The sequence below is a fragment of the Gouania willdenowi genome, chromosome 13 (assembly GCF_900634775.1).
Source record: "Gouania willdenowi chromosome 13, fGouWil2.1, whole genome shotgun sequence".
NCBI lineage: Eukaryota > Metazoa > Chordata > Actinopteri > Blenniiformes > Gobiesocidae > Gouania > Gouania willdenowi.
In genome coordinates, this window is record NC_041056.1 from 9,302,519 (window position 1) to 9,329,911 (window position 27,393).

Genomic DNA, 27,393 nt, shown 5'->3' on the forward strand with positions numbered 1-27,393 from the left:
ATCCAGGCTGGCATTCTCTTTAGATAAGAGTCACTATCATTAACAGTGGACACAATATAAAGTGCTCTTGCCAGGATATGATCACAGTCATCAACGGATACATTTAAAACATCAATTTTGAATTGATGTTTATTTTTACAAATGAGATGAGCACCAACAAATCCTGCGTGTGTTTAGCAAAAGCAGCATCAGCATCTGTTTCAGGCAGGTTTTTTGTTTTCTTTGATCCAGACAGGGGTGTTTATACAATAGTGTGACACACATTTGCACGCTTTGCTTGTTTCTACATGTTTGTTAGCAGCTCGGTGCTGTGGACTTGTGTTGATATAAAATAGTCACAATTACCAGTTCAGACTCTTGTGGGCAGTGGTTCGCAACCTTTTCAGCTCACGACCCCCAAAATAAAGGTTGCAGAGACCAGGGACCCCCACTGTACCTGGAGATGGTTGAACACAGACATGTACATTGAAGTCACGTGGAGACAGGGCTATCTATAAGTGGGAATAAAGGGGAGAGATTTTTGGGGTCCATCTATAAAGTCAGCAAAATTATGGTCCATTGTTATTTATTTATTTATTTATTTATTTATTTATCTATCTATCTGAATAATGTCCAGGATCTTTATTATTATTTGTGCCATAATATATAGTTATCTTAAATATGTAAATCTTTGTTTTAATCAGAAATAAAATGGGTTAAACGTGACCAAAAATGGTATAATTGGTTAAAAGTTGGAATTTAGAGTGGCCAAAAACTGACAAAAAAAAGTGTTAAAAGGGGTTCAAAGTGTTAATATTTGAAGAACTCGTTTAAGCTGGCAAATAATGGGCGTGGCAAATTGTGAATGTGGTTAAATTGGCAAAAAAAAAAAAAATGGGAGTAATGTAGCAACAATGCATTGAAAGGACCAAAACTCTGGCAAGACAAAGTGATGAAAATAGGTTATAATGTGGCAAGTTTGGTGTAGTTTCAGAAAAAGGGTCAAAATAACCAAAAATGGGCTTAAATTGTTCAACAAATATTCTTAAAAAGATCTGGTGACCCCCTTCCAGGGTCTCGCTACCTTAAGGTTGAGAACATTTTCTATAAGGTCAGGGAAGAACTTCCACAATGTGCTGGTGTGTCAGATTTATGCTGTTTTCAATAACCCACTTTATCTCACCACGCCCATTTTTTGTTAAATTCAACAGCAGCAAAGAAAGCATCTTTCAGTGGGTGACTCCTCAACATTTTCTCCAAATTAGTATTAATCAAATTGTTTTCCCCAGTGGTTAATCAACCTATTCTTTTTGAGTCATCTTTTTTAAGATATATTCTTTTTAAATCATTATTAATCATTATTTACCGTTTGAGTTATCTGAGGGGAGCGAGGTTCAGGGGAGCGCGCTGAGACGCAGGACGCAGTCATGCGTGGCCGGGCCTTCTCATGCTTCATTTAAAGACCACTTTTGGAGGAGGATACCCCCCAACACATTCAGATTCAGACATGCTTCATGAAAATCCAGTCCTCCATCCCTGCTATCACGGTTGCAGTTATTCAGTTATTCATGGCTTGAGGCTGAATAATGAAAGATGTTTGGAGGGGGGGGTACGTACTGTTTTCCTGTCTGCCTGTCTCTTCCTTCTCTTCACTGGATTGCCATTTTGTCTGTGACATTTATTGAGCAGGGGCACCTCCTGTGTTGGTGGAATCAATAATGTTGAATGTAGAGTCTCTAAATTGGCATTTGGCAGTCAATAATGGTAATGTCACGTTCAAGTAATTAGGCATATAATACATATCATACTGAAAAAACATAGAAAAACATGGAAAATATCTCCATCTTTGTGCAGACTGATATCTTTCAGCTATTCTCAGCTTTGCAGCGTATTTGGAAGGAGCTTGGGTATCTTGACAGTGATCTGTGCCATCAAAGAGCCCAGAGTGATGAAGCACATGAATACAGAAGTAGCTCTTTCGGAGGCTGAGGCGGAGCTCAGGCTTGCAAAGCACAGTCGTTGCCATTGCCACCACGGTTCTGCTCTTTTATGCGGCTGCCGGCGGCGTTTGAAGACGAGGATAAGGATGATTGGGACGTTCACTATTGCTTCATTTTTCAGCTTGAGGTGTTTGGAAAGAAGAAATCAGCTCTAAAACATTTTAAATCAGAGATCACAGTGGAACAAGATTTAAGGAGCCTGTTGGACATTTTTATGAATATGAGTCTCTTTATATGTAAACGTCTTTAATCAAACCTAGTCAAACTGACAGATAATAACATTAAACTGAATTTTTACCTCCGCCAAGGAGGTAATATATATGTATATATATAAATATATATAGGGAAGAGTGGAGAAGGCCTGGAGGGTGAAGGCATCACTAGTGCCCGTGGTCATCGGGGCACTCGGGGCAGTGACCCCCAAACTGGAAGAGTGGCTACAGCAGATCCCAGGAAATACATCAGACATCTCGATCCAGAAAAGTGCAGTGCTAGGAACAGCAAAGATACTGCGCAGAACCCTCAAGCTCCCAGGCCTCTGGTAGAGGACCCGAGCTTGAAGGAAAAAGAGACCGCCCACGGTGGGTGAGGAAGAATTTTTTTTTTATTATATATATATATATATATATATATATATTGTTTGTTAGCAGGATCATGTCAAAAGCAAACTGATTTTTACATGATTTTTACAAAAGAAAATCTGGATTAATATACTAATTCTGGATCAGTTTAACAAATCGAAAAATCTGTCATTATTAGTGAAATTTCAAAAAATACATATCTACATTTGTATTTGACGGTTACGTAATAATTCCAGCAAGTTAATTTTGTCTTCTTTTTGAAATAATATGTTATGGCTTCATTTATTCAGACAACATTTTCCAGGGTGTGGCCAAACTTGAGAGTTCTCTCAGGCTGGTCATGCCCCCTTTTCGCCCCAGAAAGAATCATAAGGACACATGAAAGCGAATGGTAGATGCCTCTGAGGCAGGAGATCAAAGTAAACTTCCTGAAAATAGTTGTCTGAAGACATTCAAATTTAAAGCTGATATCTGGTGTTTCTGAGAAATCTGTGTTTATGTATGATTCTTTTGAAATGCAACCTAACTAGTCTTTTACTGTGGTCTACTGCCGTGGTCTTTCATATATATTAATGTATATAAGTCCCTCCTTCCTCCTATAGACCCCTATACAAATGGAAACGATCGCCGACCGCAGCCAGCCAATAGGCATCTACTTCCGATTTTTGAGTCTATCATTCAAAGTAAATGCGGAACTGTGCACGGAAACAAGGCCACGCGTCACAACAGCAAACAGGTAAATATGATTTTGGCTCTTACCTGACCCATAAACCTATATCAATGCGACCCGATGCGACCTTGTTATATTCCGCGATGCGCGTGCAGAAAAGTAGAGGCGTGGCTTCTGGTAGATTGGGAGAGGCAGTAGGAGGAAGTGAGGGTGATGAGGGCGGGACATTGAGACGTTTCTAAGACACTCCAGATATAAGCTTTAACATATTGTATTTTACGGATCTTTATGAAATTTGACTCAGTTGTGTCAGGTTGGTTCCTCAGTTATCCCATCAAGTTTCATCCGGGTCGGATCCAGATTGCACACTTTATTGTTGATTTTCTTCTGGGATGAAAAAAGGGTGTGTCTCTACATTTGGACCTACTGCATTGTTATTGATGGGGATAGAAATGTTGGTAACACTTTACTTGAAATATTATACATAAGGCTGTTATTATCTGTCATTATCATGAATACGGTGTCATGAAGGCTGTCATTAAGTGTCATCCGCTAAATTATGACACCTTTGGAGCTATGTTGGCGATTTTTTGGTTAGGTGGAAGGATCTAGTGGGGTTAGGTAGGGTTAGGAGTTTGAGGTAATGAACAACAAACACTTAATGACAGGCTTGATGACACTTTATTTATGCTAAAGACAGGTGTCATGTCATAATAATGAAAGCGTAATGTCAGCCTTTATATAAAACTTAAAGTTAAAGGTATAGGGGACGATTTTCCCAAAGTTTAGAAAAGATACGCCCTCTGCTCCCTGTTCAAGAGGGAACACCTACGTGTGCGAGAGAGCGTGCAGAGCCCATTTTCCTCATGCACATCGCTCATACAAGCTTACCTTCTAAAAGAAGATTTGCACCTTTCCAACTATGTCAGACTCGCCACCGGTAAGTGAAAATTCATTTTCAAAGGACCCGGTGCGCACCACCGGGCACGAGCACGAGTACGTACGACGGCTTTACGTAAACATATCATCAGAATGATTGACAATTAGGACGACCAATAGTCTTAATCATCCACCCGGAAGTTGAAGCCAAAATAACATTGTCCACAATACCTTTAAGTGTTACCAAAATTCCTTACAAGTCTAAGTATGAACCAAGATGGCTACAAATATTGCTTGTTTTACCCTACCGTTCCTTTTAGTGCTGAAAACCAATTCACCGTCATTTATTCCTCACTCTCTGTCTATCTGCACACACACCTGTTTAGCTCCTCTTGTCCAGCAAAGGGTAAAACACCAAACAGGTATAACACATCCTAGAAGCAGTTATCTGTATGTGTAGCTCTAACTGAGGGAACTGATAAAAGCACACACACACTAATTGGGTTTGGTCACCAACCACAGTCTCACAGCACTCTTTCATTACCCAGGGGACAGACTGTCTGCTCTCCTGTGGCACAGCCTCAGTATGCAGGTTTGCAGTTGTACGTGTGCGCCCCGTATCATATATGATGTGCGTCAACCCCCCCACCCCCCTTCACACCAATCTGAGGGAGCGTCGCCTACATGCACTCAGGGATATTCCAGCAGAGGGAAGAATAACAGGTGTAGTAGCGTGCAGCCACGCCACAGCAAACGTCCACCCCTGCAACACGAGTCACTCGTAAGGGCTCCCCAGCGTCCTGCTTTCTGAGGTTAGACATGACCATTTCAAATGTCACTGTATCACAGTAACCTTTCAAAGACCTGGAATTAATCAACGGGAAAAAAATGATGCCCTCTATCTTAAATGGCACGAATGGTCACCTTTGATCTGAGCATTTGATGGAATCATCCACGGAAATTAAACCTTTTTTTTGAATCTCCCATAAATCTTTGATTAGAGTAGAAGTTCTGTTGTGTTCCTTACGAAAGCCTTAAAGGGCCAGGCTTTCATACATTTTAATTCGTCCTTTTTCCCGTGATAATGACTTAATTTTCTCCAGAAAACGAGACTTTGTTTTCTCGATATGACGAGTTTATTTAATTTGTTTTCTCGATATGATGGGATAATAAAGGAAACAATAGTGTAACATAATAAATCATTGCAGGAAACATCATTCAGTGTAACAATGTCAGAGGAGCAGGAGCATATAGATTGCCCCATCAGGTATCTGTCAATACTAGAGTAACGCCATCAGCTAGATGAACTAAAATGCCCGTTTAAATCGTGTATTACGGTAAAACCGTCAGAAGTCGACAGGAGATTCATGGTGCGTTCATGTACACCTTAAATCACACCAACAGTACTGCACAGGCATATTGCACCAAAAAAAATATATATATAATTGTTTTTATGAAACTTCATCAGATTCTTGTTCTACAGCCTCCCAGGAACTACATTCTCTGTAGCATTTTCTCATAATTACACAAAACACACCCAATACATACAGTACTGTACATACAGGGTTATTGTACAAAAAATTCATAGAAAATCAAATGGTTTTCAGGACACTGCACCAGATTCTTGTTCTTCAGCCTTTCAGGTACCTGAGACATTTTTTGTGTATTTGTTTTCCTTGTTTTTGTTATCATTTTGTAATTTTGTTATGTTTCTAGAATTTTGTGTTGTTGTTGCCGTTTATTTACATTGTCTAGTGTACATTTCTGATTTTTTTTTAAGTCATTTTGCGTATTTACTTTGGGGGCCTTTCAAAATTAGAGCGAGGGTCACCAGTTGCCCATGTCTGTTTTATAGTATAGACTGGGTGTGTCTTAACTGCTCCAGGAGCCCCGCCCATAATCAAGGCATTTTTTTAAATTTTCCCCCTAGTGGCATGTCTTCCACAACCTGGGGTTTAGTTACTCTTAAAGTGTTTTCTAAATGATGTATTTCAACCAAAAGTATAATTCATTATTCAATAACAAGGAGGTTAAGATCTTAAGCGTAAATGCTGGGTAGACATTGTTAACCCTTGATATATTCACATCCTAATGCCCTGAATGTTATCTGAAGTGAAAAGCCACTAGAGATTAACGGTGGGGTTTTATCGTCTTGCTCTTTGCAGACACGTGCACAACGCTCCATGCTGTGTCACAGTATACACACACTTCTCTCCACCTTTATTGGAGCAGCAGGTCAGGCTCTCTGAATTATTAGCTAATTCTTGGGTGGAATCAATATTGATTTTGGCGTCAGTCGGGAAGGTAATAGTAAGTGTTCACTTACTGGCTCATAAGAAAGCTCGGGATCGCAAAGATAAAGACGCATTTTGTGATTGTGTGTCCATGCAGAAGTAGAAATGTGCACACACAAACGCACACAGAGTGGTCACATGACCTCACAGTGTCTTTTAAATGCGGTGTCTTTGCTGCAGAATCCTTGCCCGGGAGAGTTGTGGGATCACTGTGCTTTGCTGATGTGGAGCCGCTGTCTTGTCCTTGCTATGTAGGTCATTGGTGCCCTCCAACAACAACATCTTATCCTATCTGCAATGGAGTCAATACTCTTGACACAACTCCAACTGGCTTTGTTTTCTGAATTTGCCACATTAGGTTTTGTTTTCCTGCCTAAATAATTGAACTTGCACATCACACACACAAACAAGCACGGCAGTCAGTGTTGTGGCACTAACAACGTATGAAAACCCCACAGTTTCGTCTCATGTTTGCCTTTTTTTTTTCTGCCTGAGAAATATATGCGGAGAGAACTAGAACGACTAAGTGGAGGGCTGAGGGCCAAAACATGAATGGTTTAGACACAGAACTCTGAGCTGATCCTCAGCGTAGCAGCCAGCAGTGTGTCTCTGATTGTTTTCAATTTGCATGACAATAAAAGCATGAACTGACTGACACTAACACACACACACACATACAAATGACACACACACACACACACACACAAAAACAAGATTACCTGAGAGAGATTTTCAGGTTTTGCCCCTTGCCCAAAAATGAGTGAAATTCTAGCCCATTAGCACTCAGGTTACATAAGATGTGTGATCAGATGGATCCACCTGCACCGAGGCAGCAATCTGATTACACAGAGTTAGTCAGACAATTACTGTTCAGTACTGCAATGAGCATGAGTTGCACTGAGATGAAATAATCAACCAGACTGATATAAATTCTCTGTTTGCCTGTGTTTTGTCATGTGCTTTAGCTGTGCAGTATTTTTCTTGCAAATAATTGTTAAAAACTTGCCTCTGAATCAAAGCATACACCATTTATAATCTGTATAATGTATATAAATGTAATTGAAGCTATTTTATTGACATAAATAGAAATGGGCAACTTGCATCACAGTGGGGGCCTGTGGAGCATGTGATTGTCTGATTTGTGGGCCACATAATCAATACTCATGTCAGCATTTAGAATAATTATAATAATAATGTGAGCATTACATACAGGAATGAACAAAGCGTTTTACTGTGTTTTTTATGTTGTTTTTTTTTTTTACATTTTTCTCTCATTTACTAATTTTCTAATTGTTAATATTGTGTTTCTCGTTCTTGTCATTCTTCCTCCATTTTTGTGTGTTTTTGGAATCCTTTTTGCGTATTTTGTTTTTGTTTTGTACATTTTTCTGTTGTTATGTGTATCTAATCATTTTGTATATATTTTGTACTCATTTTGTGCGTGTTTGTTGTTTTTCATTTTCTTGGAGTCCTTAAGTGTGTTTTTGTGTTTTTTTTTTGTGTTTTTGTAGTCATTTGGTCTATTTCTGTTGTCATTTTGTACATTTTTCTGTCATTTTGGGTGTTTTTGGAATATTTTCTTTGAATTTATCTTGGGGGCCGTCCCACAACCTGTAACCCTCCGATTACAGGCCCACTTCCTTACCTGCCACAGATATAGTCAACTAGAATATGAATAGTTTGTGCATTTTTGTAAAGATTTGATTACCATTAATCAACCTGAGAAGTGAATGGTATCAATGGTCATAAATATGCAGACAGTTTTGATGTCACATAAGCTCTGATAGCATTTTGTCCTTTGTGACAAAATTTTTGTTTAGATTTTTTTATTAGTTAACATTTAAACATGCTTTTTATACAGTTTCTGTTCACAAGTATTTATTTATTTAATCATAGTGTAATTATTGTCATTTGTAATGTAGTCATCGGAAACTATTAAGAACATTTTTATTCAACAAAACAACCACTGATTATGTGGAACATATACAGCAGGAATGCCGACATTCACCCTCCAGCCAAATGGGAAAGCTTTTCTCTCCCTCTCTCTAAATTCTCAATACATTCAGCTCACAGAATGGTGGCAAAAAAAAAAAAACTTGTCTCTGAGCAAAAGCTCTTAAAGGTCATCTGCAGTTTAATTTCTTTTTTGCTTTGGACTTCCTCAGGATTTAGGATCTATAAAGCAATCAATAAATCTCCTTAAATGTCCCTGCATCTGGACTGTATGTGATTTAACACCACACTATTACAGCTGGCTTTCTGTGTGCGCCACGCCGACACACTGTAGCCTTCCTTTTTTGCTCACAAATCTAACTGCATCACCTCCCACACAAGCCGCCCACATCAAAACATAGTCATGGGCTTTAACATTCAGTAGATATCATATTGGGTTCAAGGTCCTCTGTTAAGGTCAGAATCCCCAACCGCAGGGTGATTTCCCCGTATGGAGAATATGTCACATGTTATCTGCAGTGGGAATAAAGTGTCCTAAGGTGTGGGATCTTCTCTTTCTAGCAGTATTGATTGAATGGCAGACGATCTGAAGAGCCCATTAGGAGGATTGAGGAGGGCGGAAAAGCCAGGGAGGGGTATGATGAATGCCCCTCTAATCGTTATGCCACGTACGGCGTTTGCCTGAAGCGTCGGCCTCACATGCAGATTTATTCACACAGTGGCCACTAAAGTAGGATTAGTTTAGAATTTACAGCAGTGAGTGTGTGAGAGATCACAGCTTCGTTATGTTCTCTTTTTTAGATTTGTGTTTGTACCCATTTGTAGTCGCCATGTTGTGGGGCTGCCTCTGCATCTACACACACACACACACACACACACACACACACACACGGCTACACACCACATGATGGGTGGGGCACTCCCTCACAATGAGCTCAAGAAGGCACGTTTAAGTTGTATTTCTGTGATGTTTGGGGTCAGTTATAATTGTAATTGCGTGAGGATGCAGCTGGCGTCATCACTATTGTTATCTGTTTTTTCTTCCGTCGTCGCTAACTCTTCCAAGACCATTTGTCCGATTTTGACAAATAAGCTATCAAAATATTCAGAAAGTTCCCAAGATTTATGCGTGTACTTTTATAATTTTTAACGTTTAAACTTTTTTGACTTAAGTTTTTTTCTTTCCCATTCCTTTATATTGGAAATGAATGGGAAAGATTCATTCTTCACCTGATTTTGACCATTCAACCTAGTTTATGCTTGGTTAATGCTAGGCTAATGTTAATGCTAGGTTATGCTAATGTTAATGCTAGCTAATGTTAATGTTAGGTTATACTAATGCTAGTGCTAGCTATTGCCAATGCTAGTTAATGCTAATGTTAATGCTAATTGTAATTTTAAAAATCTGTTGCTGTCGTAAGTGTAATTAAATTGCAATTGAGTTTAGATCATTTACTTTGGAATTGTAATTGCCATGAAAATTGTCAATTAGAATTTAACGCAAAACTGGGGAACCATGTTACAGTTCTATGTACAGTTCTACACATATGTAGTTAAAAAATTATTAAAATTTGTTTCATATCAGGCTTTCCCACATTTTACCACTTATAAAAAATTGAAATCGAGGGGTATACTGACACAAGAATGGCTCAGACGCTCCACCAAAAATATTAAAACTTATATTTTCATTGATGGGTGGGGCACTCCCTCACAATGAGCTCAAGAAGACACATTTCTGTGATGTTTGCCAGCAGAGTTGGGGTCAATTATAATTGTAATTGGAAGAGAAATTAGACGATAGATATTTGTTTTTAATGGATTTTACAGCTGATTTAGGACTCTTTACCATGAGAGATGCTAACAGAAAGCTAACACAAGAGGAAGGTTAACTTTTATTTGGTTATTTATTTCAGGCTCAGTAATAGTAATTAATTGTATTTGAACTTTAGTAATTGAGAACGTAATTGTACTTGACTTTCTGAGGATTAAAAAAATGCTTGTCACTGTAATCGTAATTTGAGCGTGAGTAATTGAAAACGTAATTGTAACTGAAAAATGTAATTGACCCCAACCCTGTTTTCCAGTATCGACTGTGTTCATGCACGTATACGGCTCAGTGTCATGGGAGGAACAGCAGAGTACAGTAAACGAGGCTATCTACAGCTGTTGAAAACCAGCCAGTTCCTCCTCCTGCTTGTCGTTGCAGTGCAGCGTGGAGCAACACTCGCATTTGGGGCTCATCAGACCAAGCTAGATAAAAGCCGCTCAACTCCAGCAGAGAGCTTAATTAAAACAGGGGGGCTGCCATCGCAGAATCACACCTTTTTACAAGCTTCTAACAGCTCTCTGCTCACTGTTACTGCCAATCCAATTATAGAGCAAAACAATAAAACAGACACAGGCGCTCCAGCAAACAGGCCAGCGTCAGAAAAAAAGGAAAGCTATTAAAGTTTATATGATGATTGGCACAGTGGACTATAGAGCTGCAAAGGCTTGGTTTTTCAGTATAAGATGTGCTTTGAAATTGCATACTAACGTACTACTCATACTACATCAAAATGAGTATGTAGTGCGTTCACATTTGATGGAATGAAAAAAATGAGTATGCAAGAAATACCCGGATGTATACTTTATTGGGACATTTATGAAGTATGCATGGTGGGCACATTAGTCATACTCAACCGCCCCATGATGCATTGCGACCAGAATGTAAAATCGCCCTGGGACCAGCTTCAAGCTAAAAGTCAAACATCCCCGTTTCAAAATAAAAGCATCTGTTCATGTCTTCCATTGTTTTCTTTAACACTTTTGTAAAAAAGTACTTTTGAATTCTGAAGTTAACCTGAAGTTTAGTCTCTCCAAAAATTTCTTAAATGTTGGCATGAAATGTGTTTCCGCGAGTTTTATGGATCAAATGAGCCGTTTCATGGTATGCAAGCACAATCAGCTTATTTACTGTTGCAGGGGTGTAAAACTCATTTTAGTTCAGGGGCCAAATACGGACCAGTTTGACCTTAAAGGTGCAGTCCGCCACTCTCAGATCCCTTCCTCCCCGCTGCTCTCTTGCCCTGCTTCCAAACTTTCCAAAGTCCCTCCCTCAGAGGAGCTAACAAGCTAACGTCAGGCCGACAGCAACATCACAGTAATATAACATGCACTGTTAAAAACATATTACTGCAACGCTTCTCTCTCTCAATGTGCACACACCTCAGCAGCAGCAACAACACAGTGTTTCTTACAGCAGTCCACATCGAGGCAGCTGTTCGCACATGAACAACACATGCACTACAGAGTTCTAGTGTAACAATTACAAATCAAACATAATGTAAATCAAGCAGCAGTAATTACCTTTCAAGCAGAAAAGTTGCTAATTCCATCTTCCACTCCTCCAGACCATACACTGTAAAAAAGACGGCGCTCCAGGCCCGGTAAAGGGGCGGGGACTTTGAGCAACAGCTGTCAGACAGTCCATCAAACACAATCCTGGCTCTGATTGGTTCTTTTTGCTCGGTTGCGGTGCATTCTGGCAATCTGCCAAAGGCTGCTGTAAATTATTTTTTCTGTTGTTATTGATCATCATCACCTCCCATAGTGCCATTGCGTACCACTATGGGTGCACTTACCCCCTTTTGAGAAACACTGCTCTAAAGGGCAGATTTGGCCCACGGGCCTTGAGTTTGACACATGCCCTATTGGATCACTTACTGGCTTGTCTCGCCTTCCACGCAACAAAGGTAGTTTTCATTGGATACTTTAAAAAAAAATAGATATGTTTTGATATTTACCACAAAGTGGTAGAAAAAATAGATGCATACACAACCAATGTATACATAACCCTGACATCTGTTACAGTTGAACAACAGTATAAAAAACTGTGTTTTATTTGAGCAATAATACAATTACAGGTGGTAGAAATTTTCTCATGATACATTTTAACTCTGGACTTCTAAACACCACATTTTCTTCTCACTTTACTTTTGATTACTCTTCCTCCTCTACCCAAAGCATGAAGGAGACCCACCTGCTTCAGCACGGCGCCTCACCAGCTCGCTCTGTGCTGGAATTGGCAGGAAATCAATCTCGTTCTCATCCACAACCTGCCCCTCCACCACCGCCACACATCACACCTCCTTCTTCCTCGCTTTCCCCTTCACGTCTTACTCCCCCTTCCGGCTGTGAAGTGTCCGTTCTGGACTCGGCGCAAGCATCAGCACAACATCTTGCCTTATCGGAGCAGGCACAAAGACCCATGGGCGCGCTTGTTCATCATCATCAGCCAGCTTGTTTCAGCTCAGGCCCGGCAGAACACACGCATGACTATCAACAGCCCAGCAGAAAGAAGAACCCAATCAACCGCCAAAATTATTATATTTATATATACATATATATATATATATTTTTTTTTTTTTTTGCAAAATGAATATTTACTTGCAGTGCTTGTTAAGAGTGTTATGAAGAACAGAAAAAAGACAGAAAGGAGGACATCCTTATTTATTATGCAAATGAGTTGCATTTGAGACACCATTAAGTGATTAGAAAGCTGTCGCTCACTGCTCTCTTTTTTCTCCTTGTCCTTACTTGTCTTTTTCCTTTGCTTTCCAGCATATTACTGTAATGAAGCCATTACTTCTTCAAGTGAATTTTAATGAGTTTTTAAATAACATTTTAATGAGCTATACATTACCATAAAGCATGGATTAGGGTAAATTGAATTGTGTTGTGTGTGCGCGTGTGTGTGGCAGGGTCGTTAAAGGGTCTATGTGGTGTAAAGGAAGGCGGTTCATTAACAGTTGATTATATTGTTCCTCAAAAGCAACACTATTTTTTTTTTTTCTTTCCTGGCCTACCGTGATGTCCTCGTGGTCCTACTGTCATTAAGGGTTCTGCTCAGAGGCTTGTTGGGCCAAATTAGAGATGCTGTTTGATAAATGAGCTTTGAATAGGACGGTTGTTTGAACAAAGTTGTTTGTTTTTTGCTTATTTACTGACACGCGGTGTTAATTTTGTTGATTGAAAAGTTTTTGTCATAGTTTTGGTTGACTACATTTTTTTAACATTTTCATAACTAGCCATGGTCTAGTTACAAAGATGTTGTTCTTGAGGAACACTGTTAATCTGGAAAGAACTCGTAAGGACACATGATAGCCATCAGAAGATGCTTTGATGCTTTTCTTGTAGGGATACATCAAAGCAATCACCTCTGAGGAAGACTGGTTGACAATCAAAACATGTCAGGAGATAACACATACTGAAAAAAAACTTGTCTGAATAAACAAAGCCTTAACATATATTAAAAAAAAGAAGACTAAATGAATTTGCTGGAATTATAGACTGTAACAAATTAGAAAAATAGATGTGAACGAAAACTTTGTCAATATATATTTGTATTTTTGTTAACTAATATAAGTGTCAATGACCTGACTTGAATATTATGTTCAACTGCATTTATTTTAGTTAAAAAAAAGGTTTGAATGCATAAAAAGATACTAAATATGTAGAGACAGTATATATGCTAACACTTTGTGTTTTTTTTGATTTTTTTGTTTTTTTAATGCATTTTATTATGTTGTTTAAAGTGTCAAAATATCATGTGGCAAGACTGTCTGGCCATGAAAAAAATATGTAAAATGACTCTCATGAATCTATTTTATTTGCATTATTGTTCTGTATAAGATTTCAATGTTTATTTACATCATAACATTGATGCAAAACCTTGCCCGATGTTGCCTAATTTATGAAATATCGTGCGGTGAAAATCCTTACACGTCATTGACCCCTAAACAAAACTACAATTTTGTCACATAGAACAAATCACAATCTGAAGTCGACTAAAATCTTAACATTGTTTAGTTGACTAAAACTAGTCTATAAATGGATAGTCCTGATGAACACATTTTATGTTGCATTTTAGTCAAAAAGAAGTATGACTAACATTAAATCAACGTTTGCTGTCAACATTAATCAGAGTATGCAATAATGAGGAAAATCAGTGTCGCTCATTTGCATTCAGCTCCCACACCTTTGTACTCTTTACAGCATCTTCATTTTGACCTTGATCAGACGATCTTTAGACATCATCTCTGTTTTCTACGTTCTCTCACTGTTCTAATCAGAAACTGCTGGAGTTTGCTTCCATTTTTTCTCCTGCAAGCCTCCACTAAAGCTCTACATTGTATATTATATTGCCCACCTGCAATATCACCAAATGCCATATGATTCCCTTTTACTTCCACCATTTTCCATCTTTTCTGCCAGTTATCTGTGAAAGTGACAGCCTTATTTACAATCCCTCCAGCTCAGGTTTGTGCAGATATGTAGAATGGTGGTGGAGATCTTATCAGATGTAGTTATGGTCTATAGAGAGCAGCTCAGTGTGCATGTATATGGCTTCATCTGCTAAAGCTCATCTGTAGTCAGAGCACTGACGCGCCATTGAAAAGTGGAGTGGAGGGTGCACGATGTGACATCTGGGACGACGACGTGTGATGGGACAAAGAAAATGATTAGCCGAGCGAGTAGAAGACAGGAAAAGATTGAAAATGACCCCTGATAACTATGAGAATGAGGCAGACGGAGAACGACGGTTATGTTGGGGCAATAATGAGAGTCTGATTCTGTTCTCTGAGGAGGCACAGCCTTGGGCACAGCCAGACGGCCATATTTTTGCAGCTGTTTCTGTGGTCTGACCTGCAACCTCTCTGTAGAGGAATAGATGGGATATGTGTGAACCTGCTGCTTTCCAGCCTGCTGAGGGGGTAATTTCTACATCTGGATAGGGGAGTAGAGGTCAGTTTTGGCCAGTGGGAGGGCAAATGAGCCAGTCAGAGCTGGAGAAACTGCCTGAATCCAGAGAAATGGTGCACAAAGGGTTGTACTAAATACTAAGATGATGTCTCAACCTTCAGCATCACAAAACATCTATGAGTTTGCTATCCTTTGTCTGTGACATATATACTTTCTCTTGTTACTGAGAGCAGGAATTAAAGGGGTGCTAATGTAATAGCTTTCTGCTGAATGGAAGGAACAGGAAACACTTGACTGAAATTATATCATATCTTGCCGGTATCTTTACATCGCTCACAGTGCAGGGTTTATTATCTAATCAGAATTTGGGTTAAAGTAGAAGAGCTTAGGTGCAGAGATATGGCCCCAGGGCTCTAGTTTTACTGTCTGAGACTTGAGAGAGTACTGAGAGAATATTCTAGCAAAAATCAGGAGACAAAAGTAATAGTAACTAGTTAAGGATGTATAAGCGGAACCCCTCGGAGTCAGTATAACCCTTCAGAGTCAATATAACTCCTCGGAGTCAGTATAACCCCTCGGAGTAAATATGACTCCTCAGTGTCAATATAACCCCTCGGAGTCAGTATAACCCCTCGGAGTCAATATGACTCCTCAGTGTCTATATACAAAAGCTGCATTTGAGATCGAGAATGTTCTTTTCAGAAATTGCTATTTACGACATTGTATTGTTTTGTTGTCGTTTGATGTCACAGGTGTATTCCACTCACTATTATCCCGTAGAGTCATTATAACAGTCAATAATCAATAACCAATTAATCAACAACTGTTACTTTTAGGAAAACACCAAGACATAGCAGGTTTTTCCTTATATTCTCCATGCTGGGGTACCCTGATTGGTCGAATCAGATTAAATATGGGGACAAGTTATTCGTAAAAAAATGTACAGAATAGAAATAATGATTGAGTGAAAGATTTTAAATAGTGGAAATACCTTAGAGCATTCTCACTATTAGACATGCCAAGAAAAGTCTATATGAATCCAGGCTAAGCTGCTTAAACGAAAGCCTGTTTGAGGCGAAGGTTTCTTGCAGGTCTCTATCAAAGTGATCGAAATGTCAGATCTTGCAGAAAAGAAAAAAATGGCTCCAGACGTCAGCGGTGTTTTGGCACCGAGAGCAACCTTTGTGAACCGTGGCGAGGTTTCGTCGCTGTAGGTGAATGGGTTTGTCAGCACTTATCTCAGGATGCAGCCTGGACACCTCAGTCAAGGCTCCCACTAATCTTTCCGACAAGCGGTGTCACTCTGCACTGAGCAATATTTGTGGAGGGTGCTCGCTACAAAATATTTGTCCTCATCCTGTCATCGTGCTGTGCCACCCCTGTGTTACTGTTCTCTGACTGAGGTGAGAGTAACGGATCACAAGTACTCACGTTACTGTAATAGAGTTGCTTTTATGGGTACTTGTACTGTTTTTGAGTAAATCAGTAATTTTACTTGTGCTTAAGTACATTTTAAAAGAAGTAATTAGTTATATCTCTACACCCAAGCATTACTGAGTAATTTTTGTTTTTATTTTTCAAAATGATCAACGGACATTGTGAAACTACAAGGGAAATTACCAGACAACAATCAAATGCATCACATCATAGCCAAAAAATCTGATTAAAAGTAATGCACGGCCCAAAAAAGGATTGAATGGAGGTTATTTACTCGTAAATTTAGCTTCACTAGCTAGACTGATATATATATATATATATATTTTTTTTTTTTTTTTTTAATTGAATTCATTGGTGTTATTTTATGTAAAAAAAAATAATTTGACAAACCTTTTATTTTACGCAGATGCCTTTGTGGAAAATAAAATAAGCTCCAATTGTACAAGATTTGGTCTCTTCCTTTAAGTAATTTTACTTGTACTTAAGTACATTTGAAAAGAAGTAAAGTAATTAATTACATTTCCACACTCAACCGTTACTGAGTAAATTATTAGTATTATTAGTATTTGGCATGGCAGCGTTTTAAACTACATAAATGCAGATATACTTAGAGCTTGATATATATATATATATATATATTTTTTTATTTTTTTTTTTTTCATTTTGAATTGAATTCATTGGCGTTGTTTTATTTAAAATGTCTAAAATATTTATTTGAATTGTGCATACAGTTTCATATAGATGGATTTGTGGAAAAAGTTAAAATTGTGAAAGACTTGGTCTTTTCCTCTTTAAATTTATACATGAGATGTTGACTGTATGCAAGGGGACCATGGCAAAGTTTATTACCAAAAATAAACGTGGGGGGTGAAAGTAACTAGTAACTTTTACTTTGAGTACTATTTAATTCAGCTACTTTTTACGTGTATATCCATGACAGTAAATTTCCTATAACGCAGAAATGTGGTGGAGCTGCAAACAAAACGCTACCTTATTCACCATAAGAAACCACCACACCACTGAGTATGCAGCATTTAAAGCCAGAATTCAAGCTAATGCTAAAAGCTAAGCTAGCACGGTAAAGAGCCATTGGGATGCCGTTGCAAACTTGTATTACTACTAGTGTGGAATTATTCTACAATATTCACTCATCATGACTGTAAAATAGATCATCCTAAGTCAATCTACTGCAGTAATTCATCTCTCTTATCTTTATCTTTATTTTTTTTTATCCCCTATATTTATCACTATTATTATTGCTGCTGGCTTGTGTTTTTGTTAACTACCAAATCAAATTTCATGTGCTGTTTTTTTTTTTTAAACCATTCTGATTCTCAACCAGTAGAAAATGCTGTGAACACCTGATAATGAAGAAAAAAATGACCGTCATATACCATGAAACCGTTAGACTTTAGAAAAACACCGTGATATACTTTTTTGGTCATACTGCCCAGCCCTACTTGTACTTGAGTAAATCAAGTAACAGTACTTCTACTTGAGTAGGATACATTAGTACTCTTTACACCTCTGCATACGATCATATAGCTAATTGTTGCTGGCACAGTCATCCCTTTCAGAGTAAGATAACTTGCTATACAGAGTAGGTGTGTGGGCGTCTTTTAGTGTTTTTTTTTTTGTTTTGGCAAAGACCTCCATACTCAACCCTTTGGCATGTTTCACAATGCAAGTTTCAACCTGATTCCCTGTCTTTCAACTTCTGTGGTGATGAAATGCTGCCAGCTCAACGAAACACGGTTTTGCCATCCTTTGCCCCTTTGCCTGAATCTCTTTGTTTTAATGCAGCCCACTTCTTTGATATTCAAGTAATACATTCATTCCTGAAATGGCATAAACATTAGTTGTTTTTGGCCTGCAGCCGAATCAACAGATATAGTGATTATATTAAAAAAAAAACATAAATATTAATACGCACCCAAGCACGATGGCAGAGTTTGCGGCCTTAAGGATCTCCATGGGAGGTTTAGATGCTTCCAGTGGTGGAAGAACTTCGTGTTTCAAGGGGATAGAAAGGCAATTACCTTATATCTGCTGAATGATTTGGTTCTAAATGCCTACAGGGCTTCAATTCTGTATCCAGAGTTCAGCTGTACACACATGTGGTAGATAATACACGATTCTCAGCATGGAAAAAGTCATTTTATGATGCTAAAGTAGAAGCATTCTCTTGACCTTTGATTCTTAGCATTTCTGTAACGAGCTGCTATACTTTAGATCAGAGATTCTCAATCTAATAATATTGTTTTGAACAATTTGAGGCCAGTTTTGCTTATTTTTCTGCATTTACACTAAACTTGCCACATTTTAACCTATTTTCATTACTTTTTCTTGCCATGCTTTTACTCATTTTAATAACATTTTTACTACATTACTTCCATTTCTGCCACTTCTCCATCAAATTTCCATGCATTTTTCTGCACATTTTTTCACTTTCAACACATTTTCAACACTTATAAACCACGTTTTCCACCTGATGTCACATTAATTGATCCATTATTGTCACTTTTAACGTCATTTAACCATATTTCATGCTTATTTTTTGCCAATTTAACCACATTCACGATTTGTCATGCCCATTATTTGCCAGTTTAAACTAATTGTTCCTACTAGTTGTTCCAATATTGACACTTTGAACCCTTATTACTACTTTTTTGTCCATTTTTGCCCACTCTAATGTGCAACTTTTAACCAATTTCTGTAGTTTTTTTTAAAATCCCATTTGACCACCTTTTTGACCATTTTGGTCACTTTTAAGGATTTACCTCTATACAACTATATACTTTGGCACAAATAATACCACACTTCCTGGATAACAGTGGATATTATTTAGATAAATAAATGTGGTTATCACAGATTCATAGAACAATGGACCATCATTTTTTTTTTTTACTTTATGGATGGACCCCAAAAAGCTCTGTACAGTGGGGGTCCCTGGTCTTTGTCACCTTTATTTTATTATGGTTGTTGGGTGAAGAGTTTAAGAACCACTGCCATAGATAGTTTTAAAGGAAGCCATTTCACTCATGAAATGAATATTTGATTTGTAAGGGTGCTTCAAACTCCAAAAAGATGACCTTGTTGACCATGTCCTTGTAGTCGAGATTAGATAGTAAACCAGAATCTGTTTGGATTGGCTCCTCCTCTCATTTACTCAGTGTATCTGGTCAGTGTTGTGACACAAAAACACACACACACGCAGGGCCATAATCCTCGCATCAATGTTGGTTCTGCTTATTTGCTCCCAGATGTTTGCAGCTGAATGTTTATCCTGTCTTCGCTTGTGTGTGTGTATACTATGTTCGCGCTTGCGTGTGTGTGGTATAATTGCATTTTAAATGCACATTTTTTCATTGTTGATATTTTTATGCGTGTATTTATTCAAACGGCAACGTAGGGAATGCATTTACTTTGACGTACTGCGCAGTATTAAAAGTACTAGATCAGATTTGACAGCGTGGCACAGGTACCGTAATGATGCCCTTAATGTGTTTCTTTTGTCAACGTTCTGTTTCAAAGGAAATTGATTCTGACCCAATCCCGTTGGGTGCTATCAGCGGTGAATAGAAAAGAGCAATTAAGTCCCAACGTGATCCTGAAAACAACTGCCTGTGTATGGTCCAAAGCAGGCTCTGATTTTAAACAGCAGGATATCTGTTTGTAATGCAAATAGGACGAGCCCAGTAGTGCAGGCTTTGGTGCCCATCCCTGGCCAGGGGGTCCAGCATGTTGGCGCTGACTAATTACCTTAGCTACCTCTTTAGATTAGAGGTCAGTCCTGCATAAGAGAGAAAATCCCACTTCTAGCTTCTCTGTATTCATTCATATTACCCCTGCCTAAAGGTCTCATTTGAATTCATGTCACACGAAAGTCCCCCCTCTATACCACCACCGTGCATCCCCAGGATAATTGGGTTGAAAGCTTCTGCTCTACCTCCACTTGGGCTAAATAAATAAATAAGCTGACAATGGCTGTGTGTTTTTTTTTTCTGTAGAGAGGCTAAGAAGAGGGAATGAAGAGATGAGAGAAGCGTGGTGTGCAGGGACCAGTTATCCTCTCTTCTCATCCCGCTCCTTCTTGTCATTTTCCCCTTGCCATGTTGGATTTACATAAGGACCTGTGGTGCCGCCCTTTATTTAGCCTTTCTCAAGCATCTTCAAACATCTCTCAACAAGCAGTGTTTTTGAGCACGAGTGGACAAAAGTGTCCTTTGGTCCTGCATTAATTCACCAAACTGTTTTTGATTTTTTTCAAATCAAAAAAGTAGTTTATTTTTAATATCTCATTGGTATTAAAGTTGAATCCTCATTGGAATTTTGTGTGCCTGTTTTTGTGTTTCTACGCAACAAGCGGCATAATATAAACTGATGTGGCGAGCCACATTTATTTTACATTCCCACATGCAGTTATGGGGACAATTAAAAATTGTAAAAAAAAAAAAAAAGTCAATTTTTTCAGAATTAAAGAGACATGTCACCCAAGAACCAATACATTTAGACCCCTTAATGGCCCACGTCATGAGTGACGTGGCTAGAGGCAAAAACAGGAAACGCAGCTAGCTAAAGACTGTGGAGGCTAGTAATGTTACAGCTTTACAGTGTCATCTTGTTGTGTGTTTGGGTGCCAGAATAGGAGGAATAACGTTAGTGGACGTAAATTAAAGTCTTATAGGACACTCCTGCTCAGAAAAACTAAGACAATGGTGGTTTTGCCTCCAGGTTAAGCCCCGCCCAACAAAATACTTTACAATGTTTACAAGAATCAAAGGGTCTATATCTGACTCATCATTAGTTATTTGAACAGACTATGTGCATAGCTCAGTGTGCCAATTGAATAATTATGGAAAAATTGCTAAAAAATTTCAGAATTTCTTTAGACCAAAGTGCATGGGAAATTTGTTGAAATTACATGGAATTACCCTTTTGTCTGATTTTTGTTCACGTGTTTGCATTTGTTTACCCATTTTTGTGTTTCTACGCGACAAGTGGCAGAATATGAACCGATGCAGTTATGGGCCAATGAAAATAGTTAAAAAAAATTACAGTTTTCCCAAATTAATAAAAAATAAATAAAATTCTTAACATAATATACAAATAATTTAACTGCCATAAAACACGGTGACTGAAGTTTTCAGTGAAATGGTCCCAATCTTTTGAGGCTTTAGATTGGTTCTTCTTCTGTTGTGCAATTCTTCTTCACAATGTAAATGGTGAAGCAACACTGCGCCCAGCAGTTCATGTATGGTACTGCAGCAAAAATGAAGCAGAAAGATTTTTATCATGATTTTACAACATTAAACAATAAGTCGACACCAATTTTTGCTGTCAGCATTATCAATTATGTTGCTAATAATTTTTGCATTATTGTATATGGTAGTATATGGTATTGTATGTGGTTGTCGCGAGACTATCTATATATTTAATTCTATTTTTTCTTTTGCCCCCCCCTGGAAAGAATCTCAAACTCTGCCTATGCCCCCTGAATCTGATCAAACTAAAAATATTTAGACCAAAGTGTGTGGGATGTCTTGAAAATGTTTGTTGAAATGACATGTAATGACCTTTTTGTGTGATTTTTGTTTGCACATTTGCATTTGTTTGCCCATTTTTATGTTTCTACGCGACTAGCGACATAATATGAACCGATGTGGTGAGCCTCACAGAATACTAAGTGGTGTCAAAGGCTATCTGTGTAATAAAAGGCCTACCTGTGAGTGATTAGACACGTGTATTAGACCACCTTCTGTTTTCTGTGTTAATATGTTAGTAGTTGTTTGTTAAAGTGCGTCTGTACATGTCACCAAAGTGTAGCTGTGCTGCCCCCCCCCCACCCCCCCTGGAAGCTTTCACAACTGAGTGACACCAGGCCTCTGGGCATCCTGACTCTGTTTGTTCTTCTGGCTCCGCGGGGACCTCCATTAGCTCCAATTAGCCTTCACATGTGTGCTTGCACATTCAGATGAAGCCACACATCCCATTTAAAATGCATTGTGCGCTCCAGTTAATCCACAGCATTTCACGGCATCAAAACTCAACCATACATAATGCACTACAACAGCTCCCTTTAATCGTCTGTGCGTTTTTTTTCTGCCGCAGTACTACGAGACGACTTCAGACAAAACCCGACGGACGTGGTCGTGGCTGCGGGAGAACCAGCAATCCTTGAATGTGTGCCACCACGAGGCCATCCAGAGCCAACCATCTACTGGAAGAAAGACAAAATGAGAATTGACGACAAGGATGACAGGATCACGGTAAGCACCACGAGCAATGGGAAAACTCCAGGGTGCATTTAGAATAAATACAAATATTAAATTATATCATGCCCATTTGATAAAATATGAAACTGATCATTTTTCTTGCTTGAGTTGATCCATTTGCGTTGGTGGTAGTGGGTCGTCTTCTGATCGAGTGGTTGGGGGTTCGATCCCAGTACCTGTCTATGTGTCGAAGTGTCCTTGGGCAAGACACTGAACCCTAAGTTGCTCCCAGTGGTCGACTAGTGCCTTGCATGGCAGTCCTGTCCCACTGGTGTGTGAATGTGAGAGTGATTGGGTGAATGAGCTGATATGTAAAGCGCTTTGAGACTGCTTCAGTGTGGTGATAAAGTGCTATATAAAATCAAGTCCATTTACCATTTTGTTTTATTAATAAAAAAAATTTAATATTTCAATTTGAACTTAGGCAAATGGCAGTGAAGTATATAGTTAGTTATTAATGTATAACCTATATGTTTATCAATAAATTAATACATAAATGGCATTTAATATATGTTATTAAATATATAGTAATATATAACCTATTAAACTCATTTGGTGAAGTTTGTATACAAAATTTCAGGAAATTATGGTCAAGAATATTAATAAGAACATTACAGTATGTAATTATCATGAGTTTTGTAAATCAGGTTCTAATTAAAAGGTATAGCAATACTAGTTTAGTAATAGTTTCTTCAAAGAGTAGATACTTCCTTGTGAGAAAAAGATCAAAGGGCTCAGACAAGGTGAAGTGGCCTAAAGCTACAGACAGGATAGAGTGGGAAACAGCTCAGGTTTGATCGCCCTGTAGTTGACCACCTTTGATGAGGTTGTCTAGTGTTAAAAAAAAGAGGCTGAAACACCTCCTGATTCAAAGGAACACTACTGATGATGCGTCCCAATTTTTACATACTTCCCATATCTGAGACACAGTTCCCACACCACTCTCAAATGTTAAATCTCATGCTGCTACCATATTTTGGAACAAAAGACAATTTAGCATCACGTCCCGTGTTTAATGATCTCATCTTAGTTATTCCAACATTTCTGTGTGCTAAAACTTTAAATATATTGATGGCCTCTCAAAGCCCATCTGCAGTTCCCACAGGGGCCCACTAGGAGGCTGCAGCCCACACTTTGAAAATTTCTGTTTTAAACTAGTTATGATGGTTTTATGTGTGTTTTAAGTATTTTTAGGTGAAGTTAAATAAAATTAACGTTATTCTACATGTGGAGGTGGAAGAAAATGATGCCACTACTTCATTTCATGCGTTTTGTTGTGTTTTGTTAGATTCGAGGAGGGAAGTTAATGATCTCCAACACGAGAAAGAGCGACGCTGGCATGTACGTCTGTGTAGGAACCAACATGGTGGGAGAGAGAGACAGCGAAACAGCACAAGTCACTGTTTTTGGTAAGCACACTGTTTTTTGCTTTCATTTCTTCAGAATAAAATCACTGTATTTTAGAGGATACATTCATAATCTTATAGCAGTATTTGTAATTAGAAATGTTCTTACAGCATTGCTCGTACAATATGGAAATCTTTCTCAACTGGTTTTTTGGAGTAAAGGTTATTAATGTCATATATTTTCATTCTATTTATGCAACAATCCTGAGGATGTGATGAATCAGATCTTCATGATTCATCTTTCAGAGCGTGTGTTCTGCCACATTTTTTTCTTTATTGAAAAACATTTTTTTCCTGCCCATCCTGTAGAGCGGCCAACCTTCCTCCGGAGGCCCATTAACCAGGTGGTCCTGGAAGAGGAAATGGTAGAATTTCGCTGCCAGGTACAAGGAGACCCGCAACCCAATGTACGCTGGAGGAAGGATGACATTGATGTTCCTCGTGGGAGGTATGTAGCTCTACTTCTTCCAGAATATTTTACCAAACTCTGTTTCTTTTTAAATGTTCTCCCCCCCACTTCTTCATGTTGAACATATTAGTTACATTTAAAGTGCAATGGACCTGGGAGGGCACTGTTGTCAATTTGAGGTTCAAAATAATGATTACTTGTTATGTCAAACACACTAGTTAACCCAGACATGGAAAACTGCTGGCCCCCAAAAGTTAGCGCACAAAATAACTTTAAAAACACTATAATGACAGAAAAACACCCACTATTTACTCCAAAAACTCAGAGGACCACCACAAAAATACAGAAAAATAACTGAAAAGGTTTAGAAATGATCAAAAATGACTTCTGCAAACACAAGTTGACTCCAAAACCACACAGAATGACAGAAAACTTTACAAAAACACGACAAATTACATAAAATAACTCCATATACATGAATGACAACAAAAAATACACAAATTGACTCCCAAAACACACAACACAACAACAAAAACACAAACAAATAGCAAAGAAACACAAAATATCAGCAAAAATGCTCAAATGGAGTGCAGAAACAAAACAAAAAGAAAAGAAAAACTCGTAAAACAACAAAAATACACAAAATGACTCCAAAAACACACAACACAAAAACACAAACAAATAACAAAGATTTACACATCTACAAAAATACATAGAGTGCAAAAACATAACAAAGATAACAGAAAAACACATAAAACGACAATAAAAACACATAAAATGACTCCTAAAACACTATTGACAACAAAAAAACACAAAGAAATACAAAATATCAACAAAAATACTCAAATGGAGTGCAAAAAACATAAAAAGATAACAGAAAAACACCTAAAGCGACAACAAAAATACAAAAACAGACTCCAAAAACACAAATACATGCAAAACAACAACAGAAATACCCAAAATGACTCCAAAAACACATGAGATGATTGCAAAATTAATCTTGTATTAATGGTCATTATTCTAAATGCAGACATGAATGTTCATAACTTGACCCTTGGATATAATAGTCACATTTTTGTGGCCCCGCTGTGATAAAGCTTGCTTATGTCTGAATTACCCTGTACGAAAGAAGAAAAAAAAGAAAAAAGCCATAAAATGTTCTAGAAGTCAAATGTATACACTACAGTGGTTGTTTTAAAGGGCTCTGCATGAAGACAAAGCAGTTATTGAGCTGGACAATTAAATTTGAGTGACAGGTAAGTGTGCGAGGAGGCTTAGCAGCAGACATTTAGAGGCACAGAGAAAAATTACCCTCTTTGTAAAGCAGACAGGACGAGACGGAGATGGATACGATGACAAGAGATACAAAGTGACAGAGCGCAGCAGCTCAACAGACTCCTAAAGTGTTTGTGTACTGAAGCAGGCGGGAAGACACTGACATTACCTGGAAGATTATCTCGTACACTCATTTAACCCATTAGCTTGTTTGTCCTCACAGACGCACTCAGTCACACACGCACGTAAACATACACTGATGTCAGAAAAAAGAAGTGATAAAAGCCTTTAATTTGCTGAAGTGGTTGCACGGTTAATCTCAGTGTGTCACGCCTCATGTAAAAAGCTACTGATGATACAGTGATAGTGTGTGTTGATTGTGAGTCAGGAGTAGACTTCAAAGAAACTACTGTTCTATCCCCAGAACGACAGGCCAGTCACACAATACTTGAATAAGGATGTGGTTCAATAGACCAATGGACCTCCACTGTACCTAAAGGTGGTTGATCACAGACATGAACATTGAAGAACAGTCATGTGGAGAAAGAGGAAATAAAGGGGAGAGCTTTTTTAGGGCGCATCCATAGAGTCAGCAAAATTATGGTCCATTGTTCTATGATAGTGTGATAACCACATTTATTTATTGATCTGAATAATATCCACTGTTATCCAGGAAGTTGATTAATATTTGTCCCCTAGTATATAATCATCTTAAAGGTGTAAGTTATTGTTTTAATCAGAAATAAATAGGGTCAAAAGTTACCAAAAATGGATGAAAAAGTTGGTGAAATGGGGTTTTAAAAACAACAGAAATTGGTTAAAAGTTGTCAATTAGACTGGTCAAAAATGGACAGAAAAAGTGATAATAATAATAATAATAATAATAATAATAATAATAATAATAATAATAATTATTATTATTATTATTATTATTATTATTATTATTATTATTATTATACAATAAGTTCTAACAGGCAAATAATGGGCATGACAAATCTTGAATGTGGTTAAATTGACAAAAAATAAGCATGGAATATGGTGAAAAGAGGTTAAAAGTGAAAATAATGGGTCAACATATGTTTCATTAGGTGGAAAAAGTGGTGGAAAGAGTTTATTAGTGTCAAAACATGAGTTGAAAGTTGAAAAATGTGCAGAAAAGGCATTGGAATTTGATGAAATGGAAGTAATGTAGCAAAAATGCATTAAAAAGAGCAAAAATATGGTATGAAAAAGTGGTATAAAGGGTTCAAAGTGTCAATTTAAGAAAAATTAGTCTGAACTATTAGTTTAAAATGGCAAATAATGGGCATGACAAATCATGAATGTGGTTAAATTGGCAAAAATAAGCATGAAATATGGTGAAAAGAGGTTAAAAGTGACAATAATGGGTCAACATTTGCAACATTAGGTGGTAAAAGTGGTGGAAAGGGTTTATAAGTCCTGAAAATGTGCAGAAAAAGCATTGAAATTTGATGAAATGGGAGTAATGGA

The 27,393-nt window shown here is 38.0% G+C and overlaps 1 protein-coding gene across 11 annotated transcripts in view; it reads left to right on the forward strand.

Annotated features, from left to right (window-relative positions):
* Positions 1–27,393, forward strand: part of robo2 (roundabout, axon guidance receptor, homolog 2 (Drosophila)) — a 401,621-nt gene that overhangs the window by 287,096 nt on the left and 87,132 nt on the right. For all 11 annotated transcript variants that reach the window (XM_028464058.1, XM_028464066.1, XM_028464064.1 and 8 more), the window contains 3 exons: positions 22,649–22,806; positions 24,101–24,221; positions 24,528–24,666. In XM_028464058.1, the coding sequence (XP_028319859.1) occupies positions 22,649–22,806; positions 24,101–24,221; positions 24,528–24,666 (418 nt within the window). The remainder of the gene's footprint in view (positions 1–22,648; positions 22,807–24,100; positions 24,222–24,527; positions 24,667–27,393) is intronic.